Source organism: Podospora pseudoanserina, chromosome 1, assembly GCF_035222485.1.
Source record: "Podospora pseudoanserina strain CBS 124.78 chromosome 1, whole genome shotgun sequence".
Classification (NCBI taxonomy): Eukaryota; Fungi; Ascomycota; class Sordariomycetes; order Sordariales; family Podosporaceae; genus Podospora; species Podospora pseudoanserina.
This window is the reverse complement of record NC_085920.1, coordinates 8,805,459-8,831,814: the sequence shown is the minus strand read 5'-3', so window position 1 is coordinate 8,831,814 and position 26,356 is coordinate 8,805,459. Positions and strand designations below refer to the sequence as shown.

The window sequence follows — 26,356 nt, the reverse complement described above, 5'->3', positions numbered from 1 at the left end:
CGCTACGGGGAAACACGCTATGGCTACATCATTACGCAGACCGAGTTGGTTGCCTTGCGTATTCGTCTTTTTGGAGCTTATACCCCGGACAACCCGACCCGTGCCGCAATCGAGTACAAGTCTATTCCTTGGAGTGCCTCTGGCAACCAGCTCACCGTCAACCTCGCGATCTGGGCCCTCGGATGCATGGGAATGAACGACACCCACCGCCCCCTCGAAGGACCGAACCACACTCCGCTGGACGGCATGGCCAGGCTCACGTGGTGGAAAAAGGCCACAAGAAAGAACGAGGAAGGATACGTCAATGTTATCTCGCAGCGCTTTGTCTCGGCCAAGGAGTGGCCTGCGTTCAGCAAGGGGAAGAAGGTGTATTTGGATAATGACCCCAACGCAACAAGCAAAACCGCAAAGTTCCTCAGCGCCGAGGATCGCGTGCCAAAGGATTCCAGAACAACCAGTGGCAATGACCTCGCCAAAGCGGTCAAAGATCTGAGTCTTGACGACAAGAACAAATCTTCAACTGCCAGTGGCAGCGCTTCTGCATCATCATCATCTTCTTCCGCCAAGTCCTACACTAAGTGTGTCGTCAATAAAAAAGAGTACAAGTTGAAGGTCGGCAAGGGTAAATACCAGGTGTCCCTGGATAATGGCAAGAACTGGTACCCCGTTGAGCAGGACAATAAGAAGGCCTGGTTTGTGAAGACGGCGCCCAAGCCTACTCCGATTTCACAGATGATCTAACATGATATGGATGGATGTTTGGATTGCACGTGGTTTTTAATTCGAAATCGCATCCTCAGAGCAGTTTGGTATTAGCTAATAGTATTAATGTAAGTTAGTGTCTTTAACCTACTAGAATGGGTATTTACGGTTGTCAAAATAAAGCTGCCACTATTGTTAAGGCCGGTAATTGCTGAGTTTCCCCGTAATCCCGTCCGACTTTATTTCAACGTTAGTTATAATAACTGTTTCCACGACCACCTCTTTAGCTCCCTTATGAACCTGACAGTTATTAGAGCTTGGATAGAGCCCAATAGGAAAATAATATATTAGTGGGTTCTTATACCCTTTCCTTTCTCATCATCATCCTCTCCCCTAACCCCAAAGTTCAATAGAAATCATCTAACAATATGAAAACCAAAAAAGAAATTTGCCAGCCCCTTCCCCTTTCCCCTCCATTACCCCCGAAAGACAATACCAAATTTCAGCTAAGAAAAAGAAAAAAAAATGAAACTGAGCTAAGCTCCTACCGCTCCTGATCTCCGGACATGGAAATTACCCTCCGCCGCTGCAAGCCCTCATACATCTCTTGAAGGGCCTGTTTCTTCCCCGCCTCCGGGTCAGTCCCAACAGCAGTCTCTCTGCTCGTAATGTTGGTTTTTATACTGGCCTTCATGGCCATATTCTGGCCGAACAACCGCTGGTTCTGCTCAATGAACCCACTCCTCTCGGTTCTCAGCGCCGTAATCTCGTCGACCAGAGCGTAAGCCGCCAGCCGCCTACTCATTTCACCTCGCTCAGCGTTCTCAGCGCGACGCTCTGCGTTGCGCACGCGCCTCTCCTGCCGACGGTAAACCAGGCGATCCGTCGCCAAAGACCAAACCACCGCCACAGCCCCAAACAAGCCAAGCGCCCAGGCTGCCAGCTGCATGGCTGGCGTGAGAGGATCGGAGCAGGTGGTCGGTGTGGGGGTGGTGGGGGTTGAGGTGGGGGCTGAGGTGACGGTCGAGGTGGCGGCGACGAGGGTGGTGATAGCTTCACCAGCAGACGATGTAACGGAAGAAATGGCCGAAAAGACGGCCCACGAGACGAAGGTGACCACTTCGTTCACGGTCACGGTCACGGTCACGGTCCCTGTCCAGTGGATAGGAGCCATTTTTCTTCTTCTTCTTCTTCTTCTCCTTCTTTTCCTTCTCTTCCTTCTTTGTCTTCTTCTTTTCCTTCTTCTTCTTCTCTTTCTTCTTCTCTTTCTTATTCTCTTTCTTCTTCTCTTTCTTCTTCTCTTTCTTCTTCTCTTTCTTCTTCTCTTTCTTCTTCTCTTTCTTCTTCTCCTCCTCCTTGGCTGTTGTCGTCGTCTTCGTCGTTGAAGAAAAATCGCAACTGAATCGGAACCCATGACGATTGATATAGCTTTCCCAACGGGCTGGAGATAGCTTTGGCAATATTCGCGCCGGGAGACAGTCCTTCCCGAGGGCTTCTTTCGCGGATTGAAACGGGTCAGAAAGTGTTTTAGGTTATGACTGGTCGTTGGGGCGTTGGCTGTGATTGTATGTGTAGGGTCCATACGTGTTTGTTGACTCTTTATTTATTGTCTGACAGCTGTCTTGATTGGCGGCGTAGCGACTCTTGTTAGACTAGAGCGATACCTGGCGTTGCTTATCATCCGATGGCCGTGGACACGATGGGGATCCGTACGGAGAGCGTAGGTTAGATAGGTGGGTTTGGATTCGTCAATGAGACCTAATGGTGTCCACAAGCTGGGTCTCGAAGTGTTTGACGTAGTCATGGCACTGATAGTGAGCGGGTGTCGCTTCGAGAACAGTGCTGACGCGAGGAAGCATAGGGCGCAACAAGAGTAACTCGTATCCACTGCCACCAATGGCTTGTTAGTTTCACGTGGCATGCTTACATCAGTTAGGAATGTTGTAGTTGATGTGCTTACTGCTCCTATAAACGTTGACCCGTCGTTCATCGCGAGGAAGTCTTGTTGCAAGTTTGTTTCCAGGTGTCTTGGCGAGTAAGGGAGGAACGGTAGATAGGAATGAATGACAAGCTTATCGCTTGGAAGAAAGTGTTTACGAAAATATGAAAAAAGGCCGCAATTGTAGAGAGACACATATGCACGCTGACGAGACAAGAGGAAGAGGACTGACCGGATGAGATTTCTTGACGGTGACCGTACGATTTGACGACATGAAGTGGCCAAGGTTATGATGCTTCTAGCCAGTTTGAAGTAACCACAAAGAAGAGTTGACGAAGAAGAGTTGACGAAGAAGAGTTGACGAAGAAGAGTTGACGAAGAAGAGTTGACGAAGAACAGATGACGAAGAAAGACTGACGAAGTAGATTGGGTCGAGATCCACGATGGTGAGGTAGAGAATAGCAGAGGAACAGAGACCGACGTCGAACAAGGAATACCAAAGAAGCACATGGAAGATTATTTTGATAGCAAGGACTGACGGTAGGAGCTCGATAAAAAGAACGGTAATTGTTGAGGACGAGGAGTGACGAAAAGGACGAGGAGTGACGAAAGGAACGAGGAGCTGTGAAGTCTTCCCAAAGTGGACGCCGAGACCACTGGTATATCGTAGAGAACTCGGTTCAGGACGCTATACTGCGAGACAACGGTCAAGAGGCTCGGCCTTGGAGCAGCAGCCAAGTTAGGTTTGGCATCGCGTGGGAAGGGGAGTGTTTAGACGTCGTGGATAGAAATACGGGGTGCCATCTCCGAGCTCATAGGCCCTTAGCATACACTCGAGATGATCTTGCCGATAGCAACAATAGTCCTTCAGCTTACTGGATGTACCAGATTGGTTCCATTCTGCCTAGTTTCTCGGCCTGGGTTGATGATCAACAGTCACTCGAAAGTCCAAGTGTAATTTTCCAGTCGTTGAAGGTAGCGACAACTAGGATAAAGTTTCCGGCTTCAACCAGGTGGAGCGGTCGCGGTGGTTCGGAGATGATATCCATGGTTCGCTGAAGGGCTTGGGGTATGCCGTAATCATCCGTCAAGAAAGCTATCACGGGTAGACGGCAAGGTGGTATTGGCATGTGTGCAGGGTTACTGATAGCCTGCAACACTCCGAAGGTCAGCCATAGGCAGGGAGACAAGGAGTTGAGCATTGGGAAATGGTTTACCTGTTCAACTTCCAAGGAGCCAAAACATCGGCATCATCTTGTTGACTGGATAGCTGCAGCAAAGCAGAAGGGCAGAGACGAGCTGAGGTGGGAGCAGCCTGATGGCGATTGTTATAGTGAGAAGATTGGGGAAGTGGAACGAAGGTCACCGCTCCAGCCAGGTTCAAGCCGGCTGATAGTTTGCGTTGAGTGGGAAAGAGCATGTTTTGTCGCCACAATGGCAGAGTTGGTGGCGTTGTCAGTGGCTTGACCACGAAGTGAAAACTTTGATTTTGTCCCCGAGAATATTTTGACCTTGACCTGAATCTGCAATTCGCATCTTTCGTTCCGACATCGACAATGGCTAACCGCATGCGTCTGTTTGCTGCCTGGCTCAAACGAAGAGCAACACACGACCTAGGCGGCAATCATCACCCCGGCGCCGTTTCTAGCATTACTCAACCAATACAGAAAGCTATCACAGAAGATGGAAACCATCATGATACCACAGGTGCATTACCACCCTACGATGAGGTCAATCCTAATCAGCCCATGGCCCCAGATCCCAAAGATGCACTCCGCCCTATAGTGAAATTGACCCTAGTCCAAGGGGAGATTATATTCCCCGATTTGGTAACATGGGAAGGGACAATGGTCGTGTTAGAATTCGGCATATTTCCCAAGGTCTTTACACATTTTCAGCTACGCTTCGCGATTTAGAGCGGAATGTGGATCTGCTGAAACACAGGCTGCCGCTTCGATCATGGCAACAGCCATCACCAACGTCACCAATGACATTGCTGTCCTGCACTCACATACCGATATCAGACTGGCAGAGATCCGCGCCCGTCACATTTTCTGCACACGCACGGCAGTCAACAATATTCTACGGTTGATCCGCATGGCCACCGAAGACACCTCGATGTGGAGCCTCCAGCAGAGCCGCTTTGGCATCGAGTCCTTGGCTGACCGGAGTGCCAAGATCTTTTCGCACCTCGGAATTGTTGCCATCCTCGCTTTGCCGCCCTCATCCGCCCTACCGATGGCCGAGCGCATTGAAGCTGAAGTGGCCCGGATTGCCAACCTAGTTGACAGCTCGTACGCTGCTCAAGATTTCTGTGAGTCTACAGCGCGTGGTAAAGCAGTTAAGATTACCAAGGACGTTGGAACGCCAAAGGAGAGCGAAATATACCACAATTCAGAGCATTAACTATGCTCGATTCAAAACAGCCGCTACCAAACCGTCGACAACAGACATGCTTCCAGAATCAGACGTGACATTTCTGATCAAAGCTTTGGGTGCCGACCTAAAAAGAGGTTATTATTCCGTCAACGATGCTGCAGCGAGAATTTGGAGGGCAACATTCCCAGGTCACTTCTGCTGCGAATGCCGACTGTCACACGGCAAAAGCCAACCACCCACAACCACCACCAACAACACTGTCGATACCACCGCAAGGAGGGGTAACTGCACGTTGTGAACCAGTCGTCAAAGTGAGGCAGACAATCAGAAGGCATGGCGGTTATCAAAGGAAGGCCACTGGCCCTGTATGATATTGAAGGACTTGGCAGCGGCCTGAGGCCACAAGGGCACGGGCCAGGCAAGGGAGGATAAAATACGCGTTTAGGATCACCAAGACTGTATTTCCTTCTTTATCTTTCAGTATCACGCTCTTCGAGGCCCTTGAAGATTATTAGCCTGAATTGAACCATGAGTTCCAAGCCCTGATATTACAGCCCTTATCATATATAATCTTCAAACAACCAAAGACGACAAACAATATATTACAACACTATAGCGCTATTACCACTTACCCCGCTTTCTTCCTTTATTAATATCTACCACGTTATTATTAGCTCCACCCTTAGATATTATTAAAGGATTCGTTCTATTACTTTATAACTCTTGGGTTAACGACGATAAAGACTCCGACTTTACTATAGGAAAGTACTCCTTTAATACGTCGCCTATTCCGCGACCCTTTATTTTAGACTACGCAACCTATATTCCTCTCCCGACATCACTAACCACGACGTTACCTACGTACGCGACCGCTCGAAATCTATAAGAAGAACTCGATAACGCGTTTATCTTTACCTATAATATATTAAACTATCGCTCCCCGTTAGCCGAGCCTATTTAGGTTAACGACTATATAAAGCTTATACTCTATTCGCCTTAGGACTTTAAAGCCATTATAAGCGACCTTACCGATATCTAGCCTTTACCTAATACTATTTATAATCTAGTACCTTAAATCGTCGAACTCTATTACCGTATAAGCGAGACCTATAAAAGTATATAATAACTTACTTAATAATAGCATAAAAACCGTATAGACGGCTAAAAGCTCGTACGCCTTAAGTAGTAATATAAGTATATCCGCGTATAATATACTATTTACGTTAATATAGTTAAACTCGGGGTCTAAGTTTTAGATTAGTAAATCCAGTATTTCCGGTAGTAAGTCGAAAACGCTAGTGCTACCTTCGCGGATAAGATTTAGGAAGCTATCGCGGTTATTATTTAAGATAAGCGCTAGCGGCAGTAGGCTATTAAGTAACTTTAGGAATTTACTAAACGTTATTAAGCGGCTCTATTAACCTTCGAGAAGGAAATTATATATTAAAAAAAGTTTAATAAGTAGGTCGAGATTTAAGCCCTTTAACGCGACTAATATATCGATAGACTTTTAGTAAAGAAATTCGTTAACCCCTCTATATTAAATAAATACGGCCGAACCGTTATAAAGTAGGTTAAAAAACTAACGGAAGAAGCCTTAAAGGAGTTTCGTACGTAATTAAAGTAAAATCCCGATACCGATATCGACTCCGTTTAGTATAGCCTTAATTAATAAGTATTTATATAACTATCGTAACCGTTAATAATAATACTATTAAAAGTATTATCTTTAACTCGGCGAGCCCGGAAATACTTAACGATCTAAGCATTACGGATTACCCAGACACGCCGTACGGCCCAATAAGCCTATATCTAATTTAAATCCGTTCGGGCTAGCCCTATACGTATAGTACCCGAGTTTAACGGTAGAGGCGGAGAAAACCTTTTCCTACGGTAATTCTTCGCCGTTAATAAAAAACTACTTTTTAATCCTAATAGCTTGGACTTAAAGGACCTCGACGATAGTCGACGAAAAAGGCGACCCCCTCCCGGAGGGAATGGAGGCCCACTTAGGGAGCCCCTAGTAAGACGTAATCGCCTTCGTTTACTTAGTCCCTCGGGTTAAAACGACTTTACTCGACTTATTCGTTACTTTTCTTAAATACCGGTTTAGGTTAACCCGGTATATATATTAAAATTCTAGGCTTATAATAGTAAAAACCTTTCTAAGTTCCGGCCCTAATAACTTAAGGTAAAAGCCTATATAGATTCCTACCCTATTAGGTTCTTTAGCGACTAAATTAAAATTAATTAAATAAAATCTCTTTTAATAAATAAAACTTAAATATAATATTAATAATAAATTAATTAAATATATAAACTAGGCTTTATAGATATATAAAGTAACTACTTTATTACTATTAAAGAGCGCTTCTGGGATACGGCTAAAAGGTATTATAATACCCGTAAAATATAGGAACTTAAGTATTATAGAGATATTTTATAATACTTAACTAAGCTTTTTAATCTTAACGAAGTAATATAATAGTTAGGAACTATATTTTAAAATTATATTTCGAAGGTATTACCGGACGAGATTATTAAATTAATTTACTTACGATAAAATAATATTTCGGAGATAAATAATAACTTCTTTAACGCTATCGAGGAAGTTAATTATATTTATAAAAATATATTTATTAACCTTAATATCGCTATTAATTATCGAGCGGGAAAAAATATACTTACTTTAATCTCGGAACGCTCGAAGTCGGGCCTTCCCTACTAAAGTCGCTCCTAATAACCGTTAAATCTATCTTTAAGAAATACTAAAGTACTAACTAAAGTACTTAACGCTAGACCCAATCTAAAGGATATTAAATAGGTAACCGTTAAGGAAGCCCTAGTAGGGATCTCGTAAAAAAATATTAATAAATATAAAAAAGACGGCTCTATATATTAATAATATAGTCGCAATAACTATTATACCTTTACTTACTTCGCTAAAAAGGATATCTCCGATAACGACTTTCCCGCGGTTCCTCCTAAGGTAGCCGGGGTTAAGCGGAAAGCTAAAAAAAAAAAAAAAAAACGAATTAGTACCTTTAAAGAAAGTACGAATCGACGCTATTAAAATATATATTAACGATAATAAACTACCGGTCTTCGAAGTACTTAACGATAATATATTTAATATTAAAACGGGTTTTTATTAGGCCGCTTAATTACGCCGATAGAATATAATTGGCCTATTAGTATTACCGTTACGGGAATTAAGCGCCTTCGTAAGAAGGATAAAAATAAATAATTACGATATTAGCTTAAGGTAGGGACTAGGCCTATCGTTAATATAAATATTATCGAAGGTACTAACGCGCGCTTTCGGGAATACCCGGTACGCGTTCTTTTAGATCCTAGTAATACCGTTCCCGTCTTATCGGAGGATATAATTACCCGCCTCGCGATTAAGACCTTCCGTTACCCTCCTAAGTTCTACCTTTAATCCTTTACTAAAGAAGGAAATACTAGTAAAGAAGTATTATATACCAATACTATAGTATTTAGGCACTTAAAAAACTACTTTACTAAATTATAATTCGAAATTAATAAACTCGACGTAAAATATAATATTATTTTACTATACTAGTAGCTCTAAAAATACTAACTAGCTAGCTTTTACGACCAAAACCCTATAAAGATTATATTTACCTCTTGTGACGAACCCCTATCCAGAACCTCTGAAAGGGATACTGGTCGAAGGCACTTCTAAATAATCGTGGCTCGGTGCAGCTAAACAGTGCACAACAAGATGTCTCAATGTAAACACTAGATACCGTAAATACAAGCTTGAATTGCATACTGCGGAACTGTCTATCTACACTGGCCAGTTCCTCTATATATATAGACCTCAGGACCGTGAGGTGCTCGCCCTGCTACGGCCCCGATCACTCCTAGCATATTGCATCCTGCGAAGTGCTCGTCGTGCTATCCCCCTAATCACTCCTAGCACATTGTATCCTGCGAAGTGCTCGTCGTACTATCCCTCTAATTACTCCTAGTATATTGTATCCTGCAGAGTGCTTATAAGCCTTGGCGCTATAGCACTTCTGCTTACCCCTGATTGGTTATCCCCTGACCTCCTTAACGATAGGTTAGGGGCGTCCTGCGCCCCACATGTGGCGCGGCCTGCTGTTGGGTTAACTGTGACACCTCTCCTATATATCGCGAACGATATACTAACTTATCGATACTTAAAAAGGCTAGTAGGATTATTTTTAGCGTTAAGGACGATCGAAGTTTTATTCCCGAACGCTTCCGGGACTTAATACTATTAGTCCCTTATAATATATTTAAAAAGCTACTTAATTATAAGCCCTAAGACTATACGATTAACTTAATAAATAGTAAGATACTACTATAGGGGCCTATCTATTCCCTTAGCGATAAAGAGTTTAAGTTCCTACGCGTATAGCTAGATAAGATACTAACCGAAGGCAAAATTAGGCCTTCTAAGTCCCCTTATAGCGCTCTATTCTTTATAATAGATAAAGACGCCTCTATCGAAAAGAAAGGAACGTATAAAAACGACCTTCGACTAATAATAAATTAAAAAGCACTTAATAATATTACTATCCTTAATAGGTATCCTCTATCACTTATTAATAAACTATAAAATCGTTTTGCCGGAGCCAAGTACTTTATTAAAATCGATTTTAAAAGTAGATTTAACCTTATACGAATTAAGGAGGGAAATAAGTAGAAAATAGCCTTCTACTACCGCTACGGTCTCTTCGAGTTTACAGTTATATATTTTAGGCTAATTAATACCTTAACTACCTTCTAAGCTATAGTCCATAGAGTCCTTAATAACTTAATCGATATAAAGGTATTAACGTATATTAATAATATCCTTATATACGCCGAAACTATAGAAAAGTATAACCGGCTTACGAAAAAAGTATTACGGTAATTAAAAAAGAATAACTTTATTATTTTAGTAAAAAAGTATATATAGGCTATAAAGTAGGTTAAGTATCTTAAGTATATTATCTTTAAGTATAGGATCTCTATATTTAAGGAGAAGGTAGACTATATTTTAAACTAAGAGAGACTTACTATATTTAAAGCTACCTAATCCTTTATTAACTTCGCTAACTTTTATCGACGCTTTATTAAAGGGTTCTCTACTATTACTTAAGCCCTTACGGTATCCTTAAAGCTCGATATACGTTAATAGAAGTAAATATAAACTATAGAAAAAGTATTTAATAAGCTTAAAGAAGCTTTTATTATTACTCCTATCTTCGCTTACTTCGACCTAGTAAAGCTAGCGGTCCTAAAGATAAATACGTTTAACTTTGCCTTAGGTAAAGTAATATCTTAAAAGGAAAATAATAGTAAGCTTTACCCAGTTACTTTTTACTTTAAAAAGCTTATTAAACTAAAGATAAACTATAAAGTATACGATAAAAAGCTACTAGCTATAGTCGATTATTTTATAAAATAGCGGAGATACTTCGAGAGGGTAGAGTATTATATCAAAGTGTACTCCGATTATTAAAACCTAATATACTTTATTATAGCAAAGGTTTTAAATAAACGTTAAGTAAAGTAAGCGTAAAAGCTCGCCGCCTATAACTTTATTATTATATATCGGCCTGGACGATTTAACGGTAAAGCCGACGTACTTTTAAAACTCGATTAATATTAGCCTAAGAAAGGGGGAGATAAGGACCAGCTAATTACTTCGGTCTTAAAAAATTATTACTTTTTACCGCTAAATAAAGGACTTTCCTTTTTAATTTCCTTAATAAAGCTCGCTAGTATTCCGGTTATACTAGTATAGAACGATAATTTTATCGCTAAAGTTAAAATAGCTACTTACTAAAATACCGAATATACGAGGGACCTAGCTATACTATTTAAAAATAAATATATAGACGATAGCCTACTATATTATAATAACCTATTAAGGATCCTTAAGGACCCCGCGTTATATAACGAAATCTTTAAGTCTAAGTACGACGTAATTATTACTGGCTACCTAGGAATAAATAAAATTATTAACTTTATACGGCGTAATTTCTAATAATTAAATATAAATTAAAATATCCGCGAATATATACGTAAGTATAAAGAGTACTAATAAAATAAAAACCCCTGCTATAATACCTTCGGGCTACTTTAATTAATAAAAATTTTTTAAAAGCCGTAGAGAGCGATTTCTATAGATTTTATTACGGACCTACTACTATCCTCCGGATATAATTCGATCTAGATTATTGTAAATATATTTACGAAGATAATATACTTTATACCCCTATACGTAGAAGTAAAAAAGACTAACGATTTAATCCGGATCTTTACGCACGAGTATTAGCGACTTTACGGCGTTCCGGCGGATATTATTTCCGATCGAGACTTACGCTTTACTGCCTACCTATAGAAGGACTTTTTAAAGCTCGTTAGTATTAATAGTCGTATAAATATAGCCTTTTACCCCTAAATAAATAGGCAGATAGAGATCGTTAATTAAGAATTAAAAATATATCTCCGTACCTTTATTAATTACAAGATAGTTAATTAAAATAAATTACTTCCTATAGTAGAATTCGCGTATAATAACGCTTATAAGTCGACTATAGGTATATCGCCTTTTTTCGTTAACTATAGTTACTACCTTACTTTTAATAATCCGTCCTCGAATATTACCGTTTATAACCCTTTAAGTAAGCTATACGTATACTAAATAACCTAGATTTATAAGGAAGCGCGGAAATTATTAAAGGATACCCGCTCGCGTATAAAGTAGTAGGCCGACTTAAAGAGAAAAGAAGCTCCCCTATTTAAATAGGATTAATTAATAATACTAAACGCTAAATATACTAAGACGCGACGACCCTTTAAGAAGCTAGATAAAAAGATATTAGGCCCGTTTAAAATCTATAAGGTAATCTCGCCTACCGCTATCCGACTGACTTTCCCTAAGCACTAGCGAATTCATAATACCTTCCACGTCTCCCTCATCGAGCCCTATCGCGCTAGCGGCCAGGCACTGCCTAACCCAGACCAGGTCCTGCGAGAAGCTACGCCGGTAAAGGCAGAAGACTATTAAGTGGAAAAGGTAATGGATTCGACCCTAATAGGTAAAAAAGTTAAATATCTAGTTAAGTGGGAAGGTTGGCCTTAAAGGAAACACTGGACGTGGGAACCCTTCGATCACTTTTACAGCGACGGAGCCAAGGCGGCTTTACAAGCCTTCCACGTACAATACCCTGACAAGCCCAAGGACCGACGTACGGAGGCCTGAAGCCATCATCAAGCTCGTGGGCGAGCATGAGAAGGGGGGAGATAGTGTCACACGGCAAAAGCCAGCCACCCACAACCACCACCAACAACACTGTCGATACCACCGCAAGGAGGGGTAACTGCACGTTGTGAACCAGTCGTCAAAGTGAGGCAGACAATCAGAAGGCATGGCGGTTATCAAAGGAAGGCCACTGGCCCTGTATGATATTGAAGGACTTGGCAGCGGCCTGAGGCCACAAGGGCACGGGCCAGGCAAGGGAGGATAAAATACGCGTTCAGGATCACCAAGACTGTATTTCCTTCTTCATCTTTCAGTATCACGCTCTTCGAGGCCATTGAAGATTATTAGCCTGAATTGAACCATGAGTTCCAAGCCCTGATATTACAGCCCTTGTCACACCGACAGACTAGGCCGAATGTGTGCCTCTGCATTGGGGGATTCCGAAACCAACGGCTACCGCGCACGGGCGTTCCCACAGACTTCTTGGATGTATGATCCATGCTGATATTTCGATCTCTACACACCTATCTAGCTACTCAGCGATGGGGAGACAGGTAGATTGGTAATGCATCTAAAAACATGTCTTCAATGTGCTCGAAAAGCTCAAGAAACAAGTAGGGAACCAGGTCATAGAGGATAGCAGCATCGCCGATATTGTTGATAAGGTAATTTAATGTAAGGTTCTACTAGCTTATTGCTTTTCTATCCTCATGAAATTGTCCATTGGACATTGATGAACACAGGTAGGTATCGTGTTTGTGCCTGCCTAAACAGACGGAAGCGGAATTCAATTTGGTAGCTAATTTCTACTCATTGTTACTTCAGAAAGCGGCGATCTTATATGGACTTGTGACTCGGGAAGTATAGTTGTATCTTAGACCAAAGCATCAGTTTTCTTTAGTCTTTTCATGACTGCTTGACCCACAGCACCACCAATAGACTCCATCTCCGCTTTTACGTGGTCTTTATCCCAGCTAATAATAGACAACCTCTGAGATTTAGAAAAGAGTTCATCCCAACGTTATCAAGATTACGTCCCAGCTTTTAAATGATTACCTAGGTGTACAAGGAAAACATTCAGTCTTCTCAGGGAATCGCTTCATTGAGTAAGAGCATACATGATTTGACGAATGCCTCGTCAAGATGAATCTGAACATATATTGGTAACAATAAGTACACTCTGCTTCTCTTTATCATACCTTTCAGGCTCTTCACTCGTCTTTTTCTCCACATCAATTCTGTGGAGCTGGGGCTATAGCCCATCAGTCCTTGCCCACAGGCAAGGATGTCCTTTTGGTACCACAAATTCAGGGGTTTATTTATTCAGGTGCACGGCGTGGACAGAACAATAGAGACTGCTACCGAAAGAAGGGCCTAAAAGATAGTTAGGAGGTGTGGAAAGATAGTCGATAGGCCTCTTAACTATTATGTAAGACCTATTTACTATCTTTTAAATCCTATCCAACATTTTGAGAGGTCTTAGACTATCTTTACACACCTATTGTTTATCCTGAAGCCTTAGCTGACACTTGCAGTATCCATTTTTTTGTCCACGGCGTGAGGGGCCATTCAGGGGTATCGACCATGGTCCGTGCACGCTACCTCGCTACCGCCCTTGAGGGTGAACATGAGGACGGTGTTGATGTACTTGTCAAGAAAACCACATTTACCGCAGCAAATCTGTAAATGACTGTCGTTAGCACTGTCTATGTCTATTTTATTTTTGGTAGATAGTGGGACTATGAACTCACGCAGCAGTAGCAGCAAAAGCCTCCACCCTCCTTGCTTTGGTCATTGTCGCCAGCGCGAAGGCGAACGCTGCGGCAAAAATTACCACGACTCCAAGTTTGACCCCGTCTTTGCTCTCGTCAATTAGTAATAACACCACTGTTGAGAGCAATGGGAGTAGACTTGCTACCACGGTAACGACAACATCGACCACCATTCCGAGTTTGGATTCACGGTATGTCCAGATCCCCTCGCCAATGCCGAGATGGCCAGATTCTGGATCTTTGAAGCGTTGGCCGTAGAGGCGGTGGAAGAGGGGGAAGATGTGCTTGTTGAAGAAACTTGATATCGGATCGGGGGTCAAGCGTGGTCGAAGAGTGAGGAGGTCGTGCTCGAACTCAGGGTTCCATGTTGCGCGGTCTAAGCCGCGGATGGGAAAACTGCCCATTCCGGGGCGTTGGAACCATGACCGGAGGAAGTCGAGGTCCTGTGGGTGTGGAGAGTTGAGGGAGGCGAGGAGGGATTGTTTGTTAGAGATTGTCGTTGTATTTGTCTAGTTTTTTCCGGAGGCGTTTCAGCTTTTTCCATTGTTGCCTTGACTCGAAGTCGGTCCCGTGGGAGAGGCAAAACCAGTTCTTGGCATAGGAGCTGCGCTCAGGGTGGGTGGCGTCACGCTGAACCAGATGAGAGAGGCTGTCTTGGAGGTGGATGATCTCGGCTTGTTGGTGTAGAAGGGAGAGGTAGTTCAGCTGCTTGAACTGCCGAAAGATTGCGAACTCTTCGTGTTGTGCCATCAGATGTGCCGTTTTCGAGTAGCCCTCCATGCTGCTGGGGAGGATGCTTGTCGACGTTTTGCATTGTTGGTTGGCAGTGGATATGTTGGTGGCGATTGATGGTGTTCTCGTAGACTCCATCTTGATCCCTAAGGTAGCTGCGATGACAGCAATGTTGACGGGTGAGATATTATTTCTTTGTTCTTCTGTAAGCCGTGTGTTGCTGTCGAGCAGGCCGTTTTCTGATTGCTCCAACTCTCGTCACGTGTGGGGCCGCGCCCGGATCCTGGCTCACTGTCACGACCACAGAGATTATTTTTAATAAGGTAGAATTAAGATATAGGTGTAATCGAAAAGAGTAGCTAGAGTTAGGTTAGGGTTATAGATGTACTTTAACTCCTATAAAAGTAAAGCGAAATAATTTTTAATTAATATCATTGCAAAAGAATTATGGAATAGTATATTTAAATAATATATAAACCCCCTACATTGGCTTTTCTTATATATACTTTATACCACACTGCAAGTGCTGTAGTTAAGTGCTTTACATGTAAGGCTTGTAATGCAGAAGGAAACACCTGGCAGAAAAACTAACATGGGGCCTCTATGTGTTCTTTATTACCTATAAACGAATGAATTACAAACAAATAGCCAGCTAACACTTAGACACCTCCTTCTCACTCCCATTCCTACTCCCACTCCTGCTATCAGGTCCCAGAAGCGCATCTCCAGAATACTGTGACTGTCTGTCTTCGGGGATACTGGGAAATCCCCCTGGCACACCCAAGAAGAACTGGGGCGATGGCGGTGCCTTCGCCACTGACACCTTTGAAGAGACGGACACTGTAACCTTGACACCATATTCATCCTCCTTGAAGCTATCCTCCCCGTCTGTGTGATCTGTTTCTCGTTGTCGTGAGAGGGCTTCTTCCCTTGCCTTTGCCTGGCGCTTGCGTCTCATGATAATGACATAAATGATGGGTAGGGCAATGGCTAATACACCAATGGGGACGACCACCCCAATCACAATCTTTTTCCAGTTCGAATTTGGCTCATCCTCCTCAACAACGGTCTCCACGCCTTCTTCTGAGTCTGGAGCAATTGAAGACTCAGACACACACTCACTGCCCTCAGCACAATAAAGTCTCGAGGAAGGAATGCGTGCGCCGGCCTTGTCAAACGGGACAATGGTGGGCTTCGTGGCAGAAGTCCCAGGCTTGACAGGAGCAAGGGCGATTTCCTTGTTGACTGCATCAAACACCATGTAGGTTCGTCGCAAGAGGGCGCTGCCAATGTTGAACTGTCCGCTGTTCGACTTTTGAATTCCAAAAAGGCAGGTATTTCTATTGAGACTTTGAGCGTTGGTGGCAACGGCAATCTCCCAGTTCGTGACATCCTGTGGGACGATGAGATCTGCGAGGGGAACGTTGAGAACGGGGCCGTCCGGCCCCTCGAGCTGAAGGCGGAGATTGAGCTTTGTATTCTTTGATCCAGCATCACACGGAATGGTGGCCCTCTCGATAGTCGTGTTCCAGGTCGCGCCGCTTGCAGCGATGATGGGATCGGCGAGTTCGCGGGGCAGGATCGAAAAGGATTCGGCAGGGCTGAGGGAAAAGAGCAGCCTGATTTCGTCAAAGTTGAGTGCCTCTTTCGAATCGTCAAGCATTTTGATGCTGTTCAATAAGACGGCGAAGGCGCTGGGAAAGATGTCGTAACCTCGAGCGGTGTTGAGGCGTATCAGCTCGCCCTTGAACCTCGATTTGTCGATGGCACCTAGAAGCAGAGATCCCGATGCTCCGTCCGCACTGTTGAGCCAAATGCTGTATGCTTGGGTGACAATCTTTCCAGAAGATACCAGTCGATCCACAAAGTTGGGATAATATTTGGTTGAGCGGCGGGGGTAGGTCGTGGTGCCATCATTGCCGAGTCCAAGCATCCCGATCCATTGATTATTCGTGGCTGAATTCACCAGGCCCATCGGGAAGTTGTCGAGCTCGACATCACCCATCTTTAGTGTATCGGTGAAGTTGCTGCCACGCACGGTGAATGTGCTGGTATATGCCGCGTCGAACTGGTAATTCACCGTTTCTGCTCCCTGGAATGTCGACGATTTGGATTTAGTGAATGCCCCCCATTTGCAAGCGGAGCCAGAGAGAACATCAGTGGGATGAAAGCCACCTGATAGCAGGTTGAAGCCTTGCGAACAAGGCATGGCCTCGTCGGCGTTGGGAAGCCATGTGTGAGGCGAGGACGGTGACAAGAGAAGCGACAGTGGTTGTGGGGGGGTCCCGACGGTGACGTTGACGATGAAGACGTGCCCTGACGCCGAGACGGGAACAGTTGCTGTTTTGCTATCGATCGATCTGGCGATGTTTCTCTCACGGGTAAAGGGGAACAAAAGATGGGCAAACGTCGCCGTCGCAAAAAGAAAACATTGCAAAAGTAAATAAACGAGTGACATGCTGCGCTAAAGGCAGGCGTTATCTTCCCATCATGGGAATTCAAGAAAGTGTGCAAAGATTGAGGAGCTGCAAAAGTAAGAGTGAAGTTGCCTGGACCTTGAAAAATGGAGAACCTGCCAAGCCAATTTCCGGTTCATCAGGGGCTTGTTGTGCTCGGAGCAAGCGCCGCCAGGGGATGCCAGTGACCCCTGCTACGCTAGACCAAACGGGCCCGACCCACAGCTTCACTTCTCGAAGCAGGTTAGAGTGAGTGGAACCTGCAGCTCGAGCATCCATCAGCATGATCTTGACGGCGATAGCACGTAGCCAAGAGAAGCTTATCATCAGGCCGAGGGGACCAAAATAGAGAAACGGCATGTATTCGGCTTTCTGCCCGTTGAATGATCTGTTATTCCATGTACGTATTCAATGAGCACTATTGTCCTACCAGTATAACCAACCCATTGTAGTTCCTCAATCATCACGCAGTCCAAAGACAAAATCTGGCAGCCTCGGAGCGCATACTGTTGCTGCCTTTTTACGCTTCACGGCGTCTGTCTCCTCGTTCTCCATTTGCTCCCAGAGCAACTTGGCTTCAGCCAGGATAACAGCAAGCAAGGGATCTCCTTCGAGTTCCTTGGGAATTGTCACTGCAGGCATGACGCGTCCGGGTTTGTTAGAGCTGGCACTGTCCTCGTTCTCGTCAGAGCTTGAATCCAACGCTGCTCCTGAGATGTTGTCGCCCCCAGCCTCGATGTCACGAGTACCCCCGGCCAACATAAGCAAAGACGAGATGAAGAGCTCTTTGATATAAGCAAAGCTGAAGCCATCCGTGAGATCTACTATCACAGAGCACAGTTCCATGGGGAAGGCAAGCGCAGGGGAATCCAGCACTTTCTCGCGCCAATGGTGACAGTAAACCATCCGCAAGGCGTGGTCCGGAACCTTGAAGTGGTATTTACGGTCAAAGCGGCTGGGTCGTTTTGTGATAGCCGCATCGATCCCTTCAAGGTGATTGGTCGAGCCTATCATTAGGATGCCCTCGTTGGAGTCAAGTCCATCAACCTCGTTGAGGAAGTAGCTGCGTGTCTTGTCCTCGACCAGGCTGTCGAGGTCCTCAAAGATCAGAAGGCATGGAGCGACGATTCGTGACTTGGAAAAGATTTCCTGCATGGCGACTTTTGGGTGCGAACATCCGTCGAGCGATTTCACGTACATGGCGGGGACCGGAGGATTGCGTGCCGCCAATGAGTTGATGATTGCCTTGATAGACACGGTCTTGCCATTCCCCGGTACCCCATGAAGAATCACACCGCGCTTCCATGGCACCCGGAGTGTCTTATAAAAATACTGATTGTTAAAGAAGGACTCGACATCTTGAGCCAGGCTCGACTTTATGCTCGGGTCAAGAATGACATCGTCCCACGACGCTCCAAGAACACTCCGGTATAAATCCTTATCCTTCCTCCACTGCTGGTTGTCAAATACCCATATTTCATCGTGCATCTCCTTCGTCCACTTCCCGGCTACCAGAAGAAGCTCATCGGTCTTGGGATGGTGGCCATCAATGTCCACCGCGCCGTCCACGGAAGGAGGTGTTATCACATAGAGAAACCGTATGACCCGGCTCAGCAGGTAGTCCCTGAATGACAATTCATATACCAGGAATTGGTGGCTTTCCCAATCGTATTTCCAGGCACCAAAGCGTACCTCATCTTCAAGTTTGTCATTGCCCTTTTCGTATCGAAGTTTCGGGGCCACAAACTTGCGAATAGCGTCGTAGCCACGTGGACGATCCGGGGTTTTGGTTGCGTAGCCGGCGTCAGCGAAACCCAAAAGATCACAGGACGATGTTTGTGTGCGTGTAACATGGTGACCTGGGTATGCAGCGCTGAGCAGCTGGTGTACCTTGGTATCGGTGCTGATGCGATCTCGACTTGCATGCTCTGTCCAGCCTTCAAAGGCCAGAGCAGGGTTTTCGTTCTTGCCAATGGTGTCCATGTTGTTGAGGTTGAAGTTGGATGTAATATTGAGTGCTTGTGTCGAGGAATGAGTGGTCTCCTTATACTACCTCTAATACGGCTCAGAAGGCAGACGTCTACTTTTTACCCCACACCAAGAAGCTGCCTGTTCTTGAGCCCATTTTCATTGGTCTTTTTATTCCAAGAGCTGTTGGAGCCTGAAGCATTGGTCACCAGGCCATCAAGCGGCGATCCTGATTGGCGTCAAGATCTTGGTTTATATTCCTCCTTGGGTACATAGGTACATGTATCTGGAGTAGGTTCTTTTCCATCTGATCTTGAACATCATAGGCTGAGCTTCTCAACAGACCGATTGATAATACCAAATAAAGTTGGGCTGACGGTCGATGGCGAGCTGTGATCACAGGAACATGGAACGGCTCAAAAACAGTAGGCACATGTAGATATGATCAAGTTCGCTCATACTCGTGTATGTTGCTTGGTCGACTACAGGCCGAAGCAATTGGCATAGTATGTGACCGTGGCACTCCAATCAGAAAAGACGCCAATGACTCCCACATCCTGAGCCAATACATGTAACAGATTGTACACATCTCCCTCGCCATTGGTCACATTGGCCACGCTTGCATAGTAATATCCTCCTCCGCTGCCGTCACCAAGCCAACCGCTCCTCTCCAAGCTCCACGTAATGATGTCGAGTTTCTGTTTCTTGGCTTCGATGGCATAGCTGCTGGGCACAATCTTCCCCTTCTTATCAACGGTGACCAAGTAGGGCAGAGGAGGAGCGACAATCCTGACACCGGCCTTCTTGTACTCCTTGAGCCTCGCGACGGCAGAGGGGAATGTACCTGGCTCATCGCCGCTCTCGTCCAGCAACACGGCTTGCTTTCCCCATTTTGGCTCAGCCTTTAGCCAGTACAGGACATCCTCATACACAAAAGATTGTGGCCACACCCTCTCTGGCTTGATACCGGCCGCCTTGAACTCATCAATCATGTGTTGGGCATAGGCCGCCTGGGTGTAGTTGCCGCCGTTGAAGGGCATGGGCACCTCTGGGGCCTTCAACTCAGGGGTGAACTTGAGACCGAGATCGTCAACCAGAGAGATGAATTCCTTGAGAGTAGGCACCTCGCTACAGGTTTTGGCGTAGAGGTCGGTCCTCCAGCTTGCTGTGCCACCAAGATACTCCTCCGGGGTTGTTGCTTTCGGATCCGAGGCGTCCATCTTTGCACAAAGCGTCTTGATCTCTGCCAAAGTGAAATCCGAAGTGCAACACTTGGCCTTAGCAGGCCTGTCCCCAGACGCAGGCTGAAAGGGGGTGGTGCACTTGGCATTAAGTTCAGGAAGAGAAACGACGTTGGTTGTGGTGTGCAAGTCACATTGGGCATGGCGGCAGACGAGTTGAAGGTCTTTGGTGAAGGTGACATCGCATTCCTGAATGCCGGCTCCCATTCTGGTCTGTTTAGGGGCTCGAGTTAGACAGCTTCTTCCTAAGGGGTGAATGGGCAACACTGACACCAGCAATAATTGAGTCGTAGGTATGCTCCGGGAACTGAAGGGTGCCACCGCCACGGTGAGAAATGCTCCAGTCGCTGGGCTTCATCCTCTTCTCTGAACAAGAGGCGAGCTTCTTCTTGAGAGGCCCCTCGTCCATCTGATCCACGAGCCAGTAGGGGCGCGGTCCGAGAGAGATCTGCTTGATGGGCGACACCTTGGGTGTCTTCTTGCCGTTGTGCTTGTCGCTAGGGGCGGCAAGCACAGTGGAAGCACCGAGGCAAAGGATCGCAAGCTTCTGGAAGGTCGCCATGGTGGTGGTTTGGCACAGGGGAAACAAGGTACCTGGGGCGAGTAACTATCACGTCTGGGTGGGAGCGGGGAGATGATCTTTATGAACAAGGCGAGTCCTTGCCACGTGCTTGCACAAGACAGAGTTGCATCCATCTTTCCGGGGTCTCGGTTTACTGCGTCTTGGAGTTTCCATCTCTTCCTCCCCGATGGCAAGGGCCGTCTACACGGGATCCAATAAAGTGAGCATTCGCAGCGTTATCGGCATGTCTCCCTGCCACCTTGTTCCCATATACATCGACGACGGTTGGGCTGCTTCCTTTTCCAATCTAGTCCGGTATACCCGAGGTGGGGGACGGAGAGCGGACGGTTCCATTTGCAAGGATAAGCTTAGAGAATGCTACGGTCAATTAAATGCACATTCTTCTGCACGTGTCAATCGCGTTGCATCGTCGCCAAGCACATAATGCAGGTGGGACGGATGAGAAGATTGATTGGCCAATCCTTCGGCCAAATGCACCTCCTGGGTTGGAGGAAAACGCAGAGATGAAATACCATGTCGGTAAAACACCAGAGTCTGGTCAAGTTCAGCTTCTTAACTTTCACTCATGTGGAGTGGGTACCTATCTTCGAATTGTTTCCCTCGAAGAGCATGCCGCAATAAACAATGTTCCAAACATTGACACCTTTACACCCTACAAAGTCGACCATTCTGCCTCCACAAAAGGCCCCCTTCTCCCTCAATCTTCCATTCTTCACTTCCCGGGGTGGTCAGCGCCCAAAATACACCCCAAGGATCTCGAGTCTTCTTCACCCTGACAAGTTTTGAATAATTGTCCCCATAGAATGACTGTTGCCAGTTCGGCTCATGAGGATCCCCTTCGTTGAGGTAGCTTCCTCCCCCTGGCGTTGCCTTCTTGAGGGGCTCCATCAGTTGTGTCAGAGCAAGCTGGGCTGCAATGACCTGCTGATCAGTGGCTGTTCCAAGATTGAGCTTGCTGAATCCGAATATGTCAGCGTGCATGACACTTTCTCTCCATACGGGGTTGACGCCTGCTGGGTAAGGGTGGCCTGCTGCTTCGAGCGTGGGAGCCATGTTGAGTCCATGAAACGTATATCCCGCTTCAACCAGTACTCGTGAGGCGTTCATGGCTTTGGAGAATAGGACAGGATCAACGTATGCCGCCCGCGGGAACAGACGAGAAGCAAAATATCCACCTGCACCTGGAGCACCGCCTGCTCCGGTCGACGATTGGCTGCTGTAAACCTGCGTGCGGACGGTGATGTTTGCAACAGGTATCCCAAGGCCGTTCAGCTCATCCAGGAGAGGTTGGGTAAAAGCAAGTGCTTCACCTGGAGACAAGCCCGGCATCTGCACCTGGACTTGCATGGCGAAGCCAGGACCAGAAGGCAGTCCATTTGTCCAGAGATAACCCCCTGCATCTACAACAGGAATTGCAAAAGCAAAGATAGCGTTGAAGCCTAGCCAAAATGCAGTGCTGTTGGTAATAGTTGGATTTGAGGGGGGGCTCGAAGAAGGTGTGTTGCCAAGATTGAAGTTGAAGGACGCGATGGTCAGATTGATGGCAGGATGGGCTTTCACAATGGCCGAGGTTATCACTCCATATGTGCCTTGGTTTGTCTGTTAGCTTCGGTGGCATACTTTGTACAGCAGACGCAAAACACTCACTGCCTCCACCACCTCGCAAAGCAAAGAACAGATCCTCGTTTTTGGTCGGGTTTGCTGTAACATATTTTCCGTCGGCTGTCACAACCTTGAGCTCCAAAACCTGGTCTACTCCTAGGCCATACTTGGATGATAAAGGGGAGTGGCCTCCACCCGATATCCAACCTCCGTAAGACCCGATGGTTAGACAAGAAGCAGCAGGTAGAGTGATGTTGTGCGCCAGTGCATATCTAAACGCGTCATAGACCTGTAGTCCAGCGCCAACCCACGCAGCTGGACCTCGGTAACGTCCTCCGGGTTGCTTATAATCTGATATGAACTCAAAACCTCTCAGATTATGGGTCCAAATGCTCAGAGATCCCGCACCGATGTTGCGAGCAAGAAAGTCATGACCCGTGTTTCTATGCGTCAATCAGCAGGAGGCACAGACACAGATGCAGGACGGCCAAGTAAACATACTTGATTATCAGCCGAACGTTCTTTTCTCTTGCAAAATTCACCGCTGACTGAACATGCTTTGGTTGTGTAGCATTGACCACGTAAACAGGATAACCTCCCCTCGTACAGGTGGCATTAGCTTGAGGGTTCCTCACGAGGGGGCATGTCAAACCCTGAGGCCAGGTCCCTTGAACAGTGACTGGATCATCAAACCAGAAAGTGCTTTGACTAGCACTATTAAACAAAAAGTTGCATGCCGTGGTGTTGAAGCTTGCTGAAGTCGGATAGCACACCGAGGCTGGGGGGGAAGGGTTGAGCAAAACCCCACCTAGAGTGCGATTTAAACTGGCCCAATCCGAAACAGATGGCCACGCGGTTTCTCCGGGGAAGGCTTTGCAACGCGATGTTGGTTTGGTGGATGGTCCTCGGTTGCCCAAGATCCCTGAAGCCACAGTGTCGATGTCGACATCTGAAAAGTGGGAGTTATTCGGAGGTTGACCTATTGCCACCTGCGCGAAAAGCGTGGCAATGATTATCGCAGTAACAGACCACATGCTGAAATCTTCAAGTCGGCTCTTCACTGATTTCCAGGTTGTGAGATGCTGTGACAAATTAGCCCTGTGCATCAGCTCCTTATACATGGCGTTAGGACCATTCCCCAAGTACCCCGTGGCTTACAGCATGATCTTGTAAGCTGATTGCAACAATGGCAGGACACATACCAAGCCAGCATAGACCATAAGCTATTTGTAGAATAATGAGGGTTGTACACAATGGTTGCCTCTGTCACTTTCGATACATGTAAAGTAGAGCTGAGCTACCAATGTAACCCCTCTTGCATCTGTCCCGTGCCTCCGGTGCCGGAACCGATGCATGGGATTTGTCTATTAGGAAGGTATATTTACAAATGTGATGATCGACACAGGTATTCCTATAATAAGCCGATGTGGTGGACAACCAAACTGTGTGGCTGGGCTTTGTGGTTCTCTTTCGGCGATGACTTTTGGCTCCGGTGATCAACAAACAGGCAAGAAGAATGAAATTTTAAATCTCAACCAAAGAATATACACGCCTAGTTGTTAGTCCTTCTCAAATTTCAAACTCTTCTCAAACTCCTTTTCAATCTTTGCCAGCACCGTTCTCGAATGCTCCAACTTTTCATCATCCACACTGCCAAACCTCACCCACCCATCATATGCCATCCTCGCATATCTTGTCGCATTGAACAAATCCCCATTTGCGTAATGCAAGTTTGCCAGGCTATCATGATACTCAGGCGCAAGGGGGGGAACCATGTCCCACTCGCTAAACTCATGCCACTCACCGCTCATGACAATGGCATCCTTGAAGAACCCTTCGGCACGCGCGCTCTCAATACTCTCCTTGAGACTCTTTTGGCGGCGTCGATAGAACTCTGACTCCTCAATATCATTCTTCGTACCGGTACACAGTTGACACTTGCAGTCAAATCCCCAATGGTCTTTGAGATACTTTCGTCTTTCATCACGGACAGTTGTGATGGGCACATCTATCACATGTCAGTTAGCAATATGCATGTGTGTTGAACACCCTATAGTCCAGCACTTACAGCTCATCAAGATCTCCTCTCCCGGCTCGATGGCTACATGAGCCATGATCTCCATTGTCAACCTCCTCTCCGAGAACCTTGAGTGAACGTTTGGTCTGCAGCCATGGTTTATCCTCGCAGCCTCAGCAAACAGGCCGACATGCATTTGCTCCCCGTCTTGCTCTCCAATCATGACCGTATTGGCATTCGGTCCCAAGATGGCGTCCACCTCGTACTTTTCTGCTCCTCTCGACAAACCCCTGACCTTGGACCTCAATTTATCGGGAAGCTGGTTGATGGCTTGCTTGAGCATCCGTCTCCTATGATGGGGCTGTGCGGTGCCCAAGAAGCCTGTCCCAATAAGTAGGGAAGGGTAGTCAGACATGACAATCTCTCCACGCTTGATCTTGCGCTTGGCAACAACACCCAACCCTTTTCCTTCCACCGGGACAATCTCGTAGGCAGGACCGAGATTCTCGCGGCGCTGCACCCCAAGCGGAGGGGCCTCATCATCAAATGAGCCAACACCGACAATATGAGATGTTGTCAGTGTGGAAGAAACCAAGCTGATGCCGTGGCCATTGCGAAAGGTGGTCGAAGTGAACAGGCAGTCAATTCTTGGGACGGTTGTATTGTCTTTTGCTGGAGGTGAAATGCACTTGGGTGGGTAGTCCCACGCGATGGCATTGGAGCTTTCATCGGACAGGACGCCAATGTGCCCTGGAAGTGGACAAACCGGTAGCAGCGCAGCTGTTTCCAAGCGGCCTGCTGGATGATGAGGACATTGCTGTTTTGCAGGGGGAAACCCAGCTGCTGTTGTTTGTTTCGCCTTGCCTGCCGATGCTAGAAGGACAAGAGATAAGATGCTTGAGAGTGCCATTGTGACTTGCTTGATGTCAGGTGAAATTCAATAGACACGAAGACACGAGCGGCTGGATAGGACATTGTTATCAAATAGCAGAAGTGCAATCTGTCCATAGTGGTTCCACAGCGGGAGCATTGCTAGACCCAAATATCAACCATGTGCTAGCTGAATGCTTCACGCGGCACCAAGGCAAGGTAGTATATCCGGCGGCTATTTCGCTACCAACAAGACACTGGCAATGCGACCCCGAGCTACTCAAATAGGAAATGTACGCTGTTGTATTCCTTCAGCTACTGATCATTCATCACCAGACAAAAATATAGAAAGGCTGTCATAACTCATAACCATTGACCCAAAGTTTTTCCGGTCATGTTTTCGCCCCCTTTACCCCTGGTATGAACCTTGAAAGTTTCCCTGAAACCCAGTGGCAAAATTGAGTTCTCCATTAAGCGGAGCATACACCACAGGGCTGAGCAACTTGTTGAACTCTTGATCCCAATTCAGGTTCTGGGCCTGCTGTTGAAACTGATAGCCAGTGCTGGAGTGCAGCTGGTTTCCATCCCACTCGAGACCTGCTAATGAGCTGTAGTCGAGATTGGTAGAATCAAATCCCTCCCCGCCGGCCATTTGCTGATATGGGGACGTCGGATGCATCCCTGTGCCCAGGTCAATGCTTGTTCCGGTGCCAGTCGACATGGCAGGGGTGGCGAGATCGCTGCTGCTCAAAGTATCCCACTGCGCTGGTTGATCTGCAGGGATTTGCAATTGAGGAATGTCCTGCGGCGGACCATATTCGCTGAGTGGCATTTGGCTTTGGCGGT

The 26,356-nt window shown here is 46.1% G+C and overlaps 7 protein-coding genes across 7 annotated transcripts; all 7 read right to left on the bottom strand.

Annotated features, from left to right (window-relative positions):
• Positions 1 to 13,838: 13,838 nt before the first annotated feature.
• Positions 13,839 to 14,445, bottom strand: QC764_0028880 (uncharacterized protein; the record flags this gene model as incomplete). The annotated part of the gene is made up of 2 exons (XM_062940155.1): positions 13,839 to 13,959; positions 14,021 to 14,445. 2 exons carry the CDS (start codon positions 14,443 to 14,445, stop codon positions 13,839 to 13,841), a joined length of 546 nt encoding a protein of 181 aa, XP_062806853.1.
• An 82-nt stretch (positions 14,446 to 14,527) lies between these two features.
• On the bottom strand, positions 14,528 to 14,911 carry QC764_0028870 (uncharacterized protein; the record flags this gene model as incomplete). The annotated part of the gene is made up of 1 exon (XM_062940154.1): positions 14,528 to 14,911. The coding sequence occupies one exon, from the start codon at positions 14,909 to 14,911 to the stop codon at positions 14,528 to 14,530; it is 384 nt and encodes a 127-aa protein (XP_062806852.1).
• A 514-nt stretch (positions 14,912 to 15,425) lies between these two features.
• On the bottom strand, positions 15,426 to 17,231 carry QC764_124660 (uncharacterized protein; the record flags this gene model as incomplete). Its single annotated transcript, XM_062943699.1, has 1 exon — positions 15,426 to 17,231. One exon carries the CDS (start codon positions 17,229 to 17,231, stop codon positions 15,426 to 15,428), a length of 1,806 nt encoding a protein of 601 aa, XP_062806851.1.
• Positions 17,232 to 17,685: 454 nt separating this feature from the next.
• On the bottom strand, positions 17,686 to 19,212 carry QC764_124650 (uncharacterized protein; the record flags this gene model as incomplete). The annotated part of the gene is made up of 1 exon (XM_062943698.1): positions 17,686 to 19,212. One exon carries the CDS (start codon positions 19,210 to 19,212, stop codon positions 17,686 to 17,688), a length of 1,527 nt encoding a protein of 508 aa, XP_062806850.1.
• Positions 19,213 to 19,679: 467 nt separating this feature from the next.
• On the bottom strand, positions 19,680 to 21,000 carry QC764_124640 (uncharacterized protein; the record flags this gene model as incomplete). Its single annotated transcript, XM_062943697.1, has 2 exons — positions 19,680 to 20,651; positions 20,710 to 21,000. The coding sequence occupies 2 exons, from the start codon at positions 20,998 to 21,000 to the stop codon at positions 19,680 to 19,682; spliced, it is 1,263 nt and encodes a 420-aa protein (XP_062806849.1).
• A 666-nt stretch (positions 21,001 to 21,666) lies between these two features.
• On the bottom strand, positions 21,667 to 23,843 carry QC764_124630 (uncharacterized protein; the record flags this gene model as incomplete). The annotated part of the gene is made up of 3 exons (XM_062943696.1): positions 23,125 to 23,843; positions 22,669 to 23,066; positions 21,667 to 22,610 (listed from the first exon to the last, which is right to left on the bottom strand). The coding sequence occupies exons 1-3, from the start codon at positions 23,742 to 23,744 to the stop codon at positions 21,667 to 21,669; spliced, it is 1,962 nt and encodes a 653-aa protein (XP_062806848.1). The 5' UTR covers positions 23,745 to 23,843.
• A 329-nt stretch (positions 23,844 to 24,172) lies between these two features.
• On the bottom strand, positions 24,173 to 25,550 carry QC764_124620 (uncharacterized protein; the record flags this gene model as incomplete). The annotated part of the gene is made up of 2 exons (XM_062943695.1): positions 24,173 to 24,631; positions 24,692 to 25,550. The coding sequence occupies 2 exons, from the start codon at positions 25,548 to 25,550 to the stop codon at positions 24,183 to 24,185; spliced, it is 1,308 nt and encodes a 435-aa protein (XP_062806847.1). The 3' UTR covers positions 24,173 to 24,182.
• Positions 25,551 to 26,356: the final 806 nt, after the last annotated feature.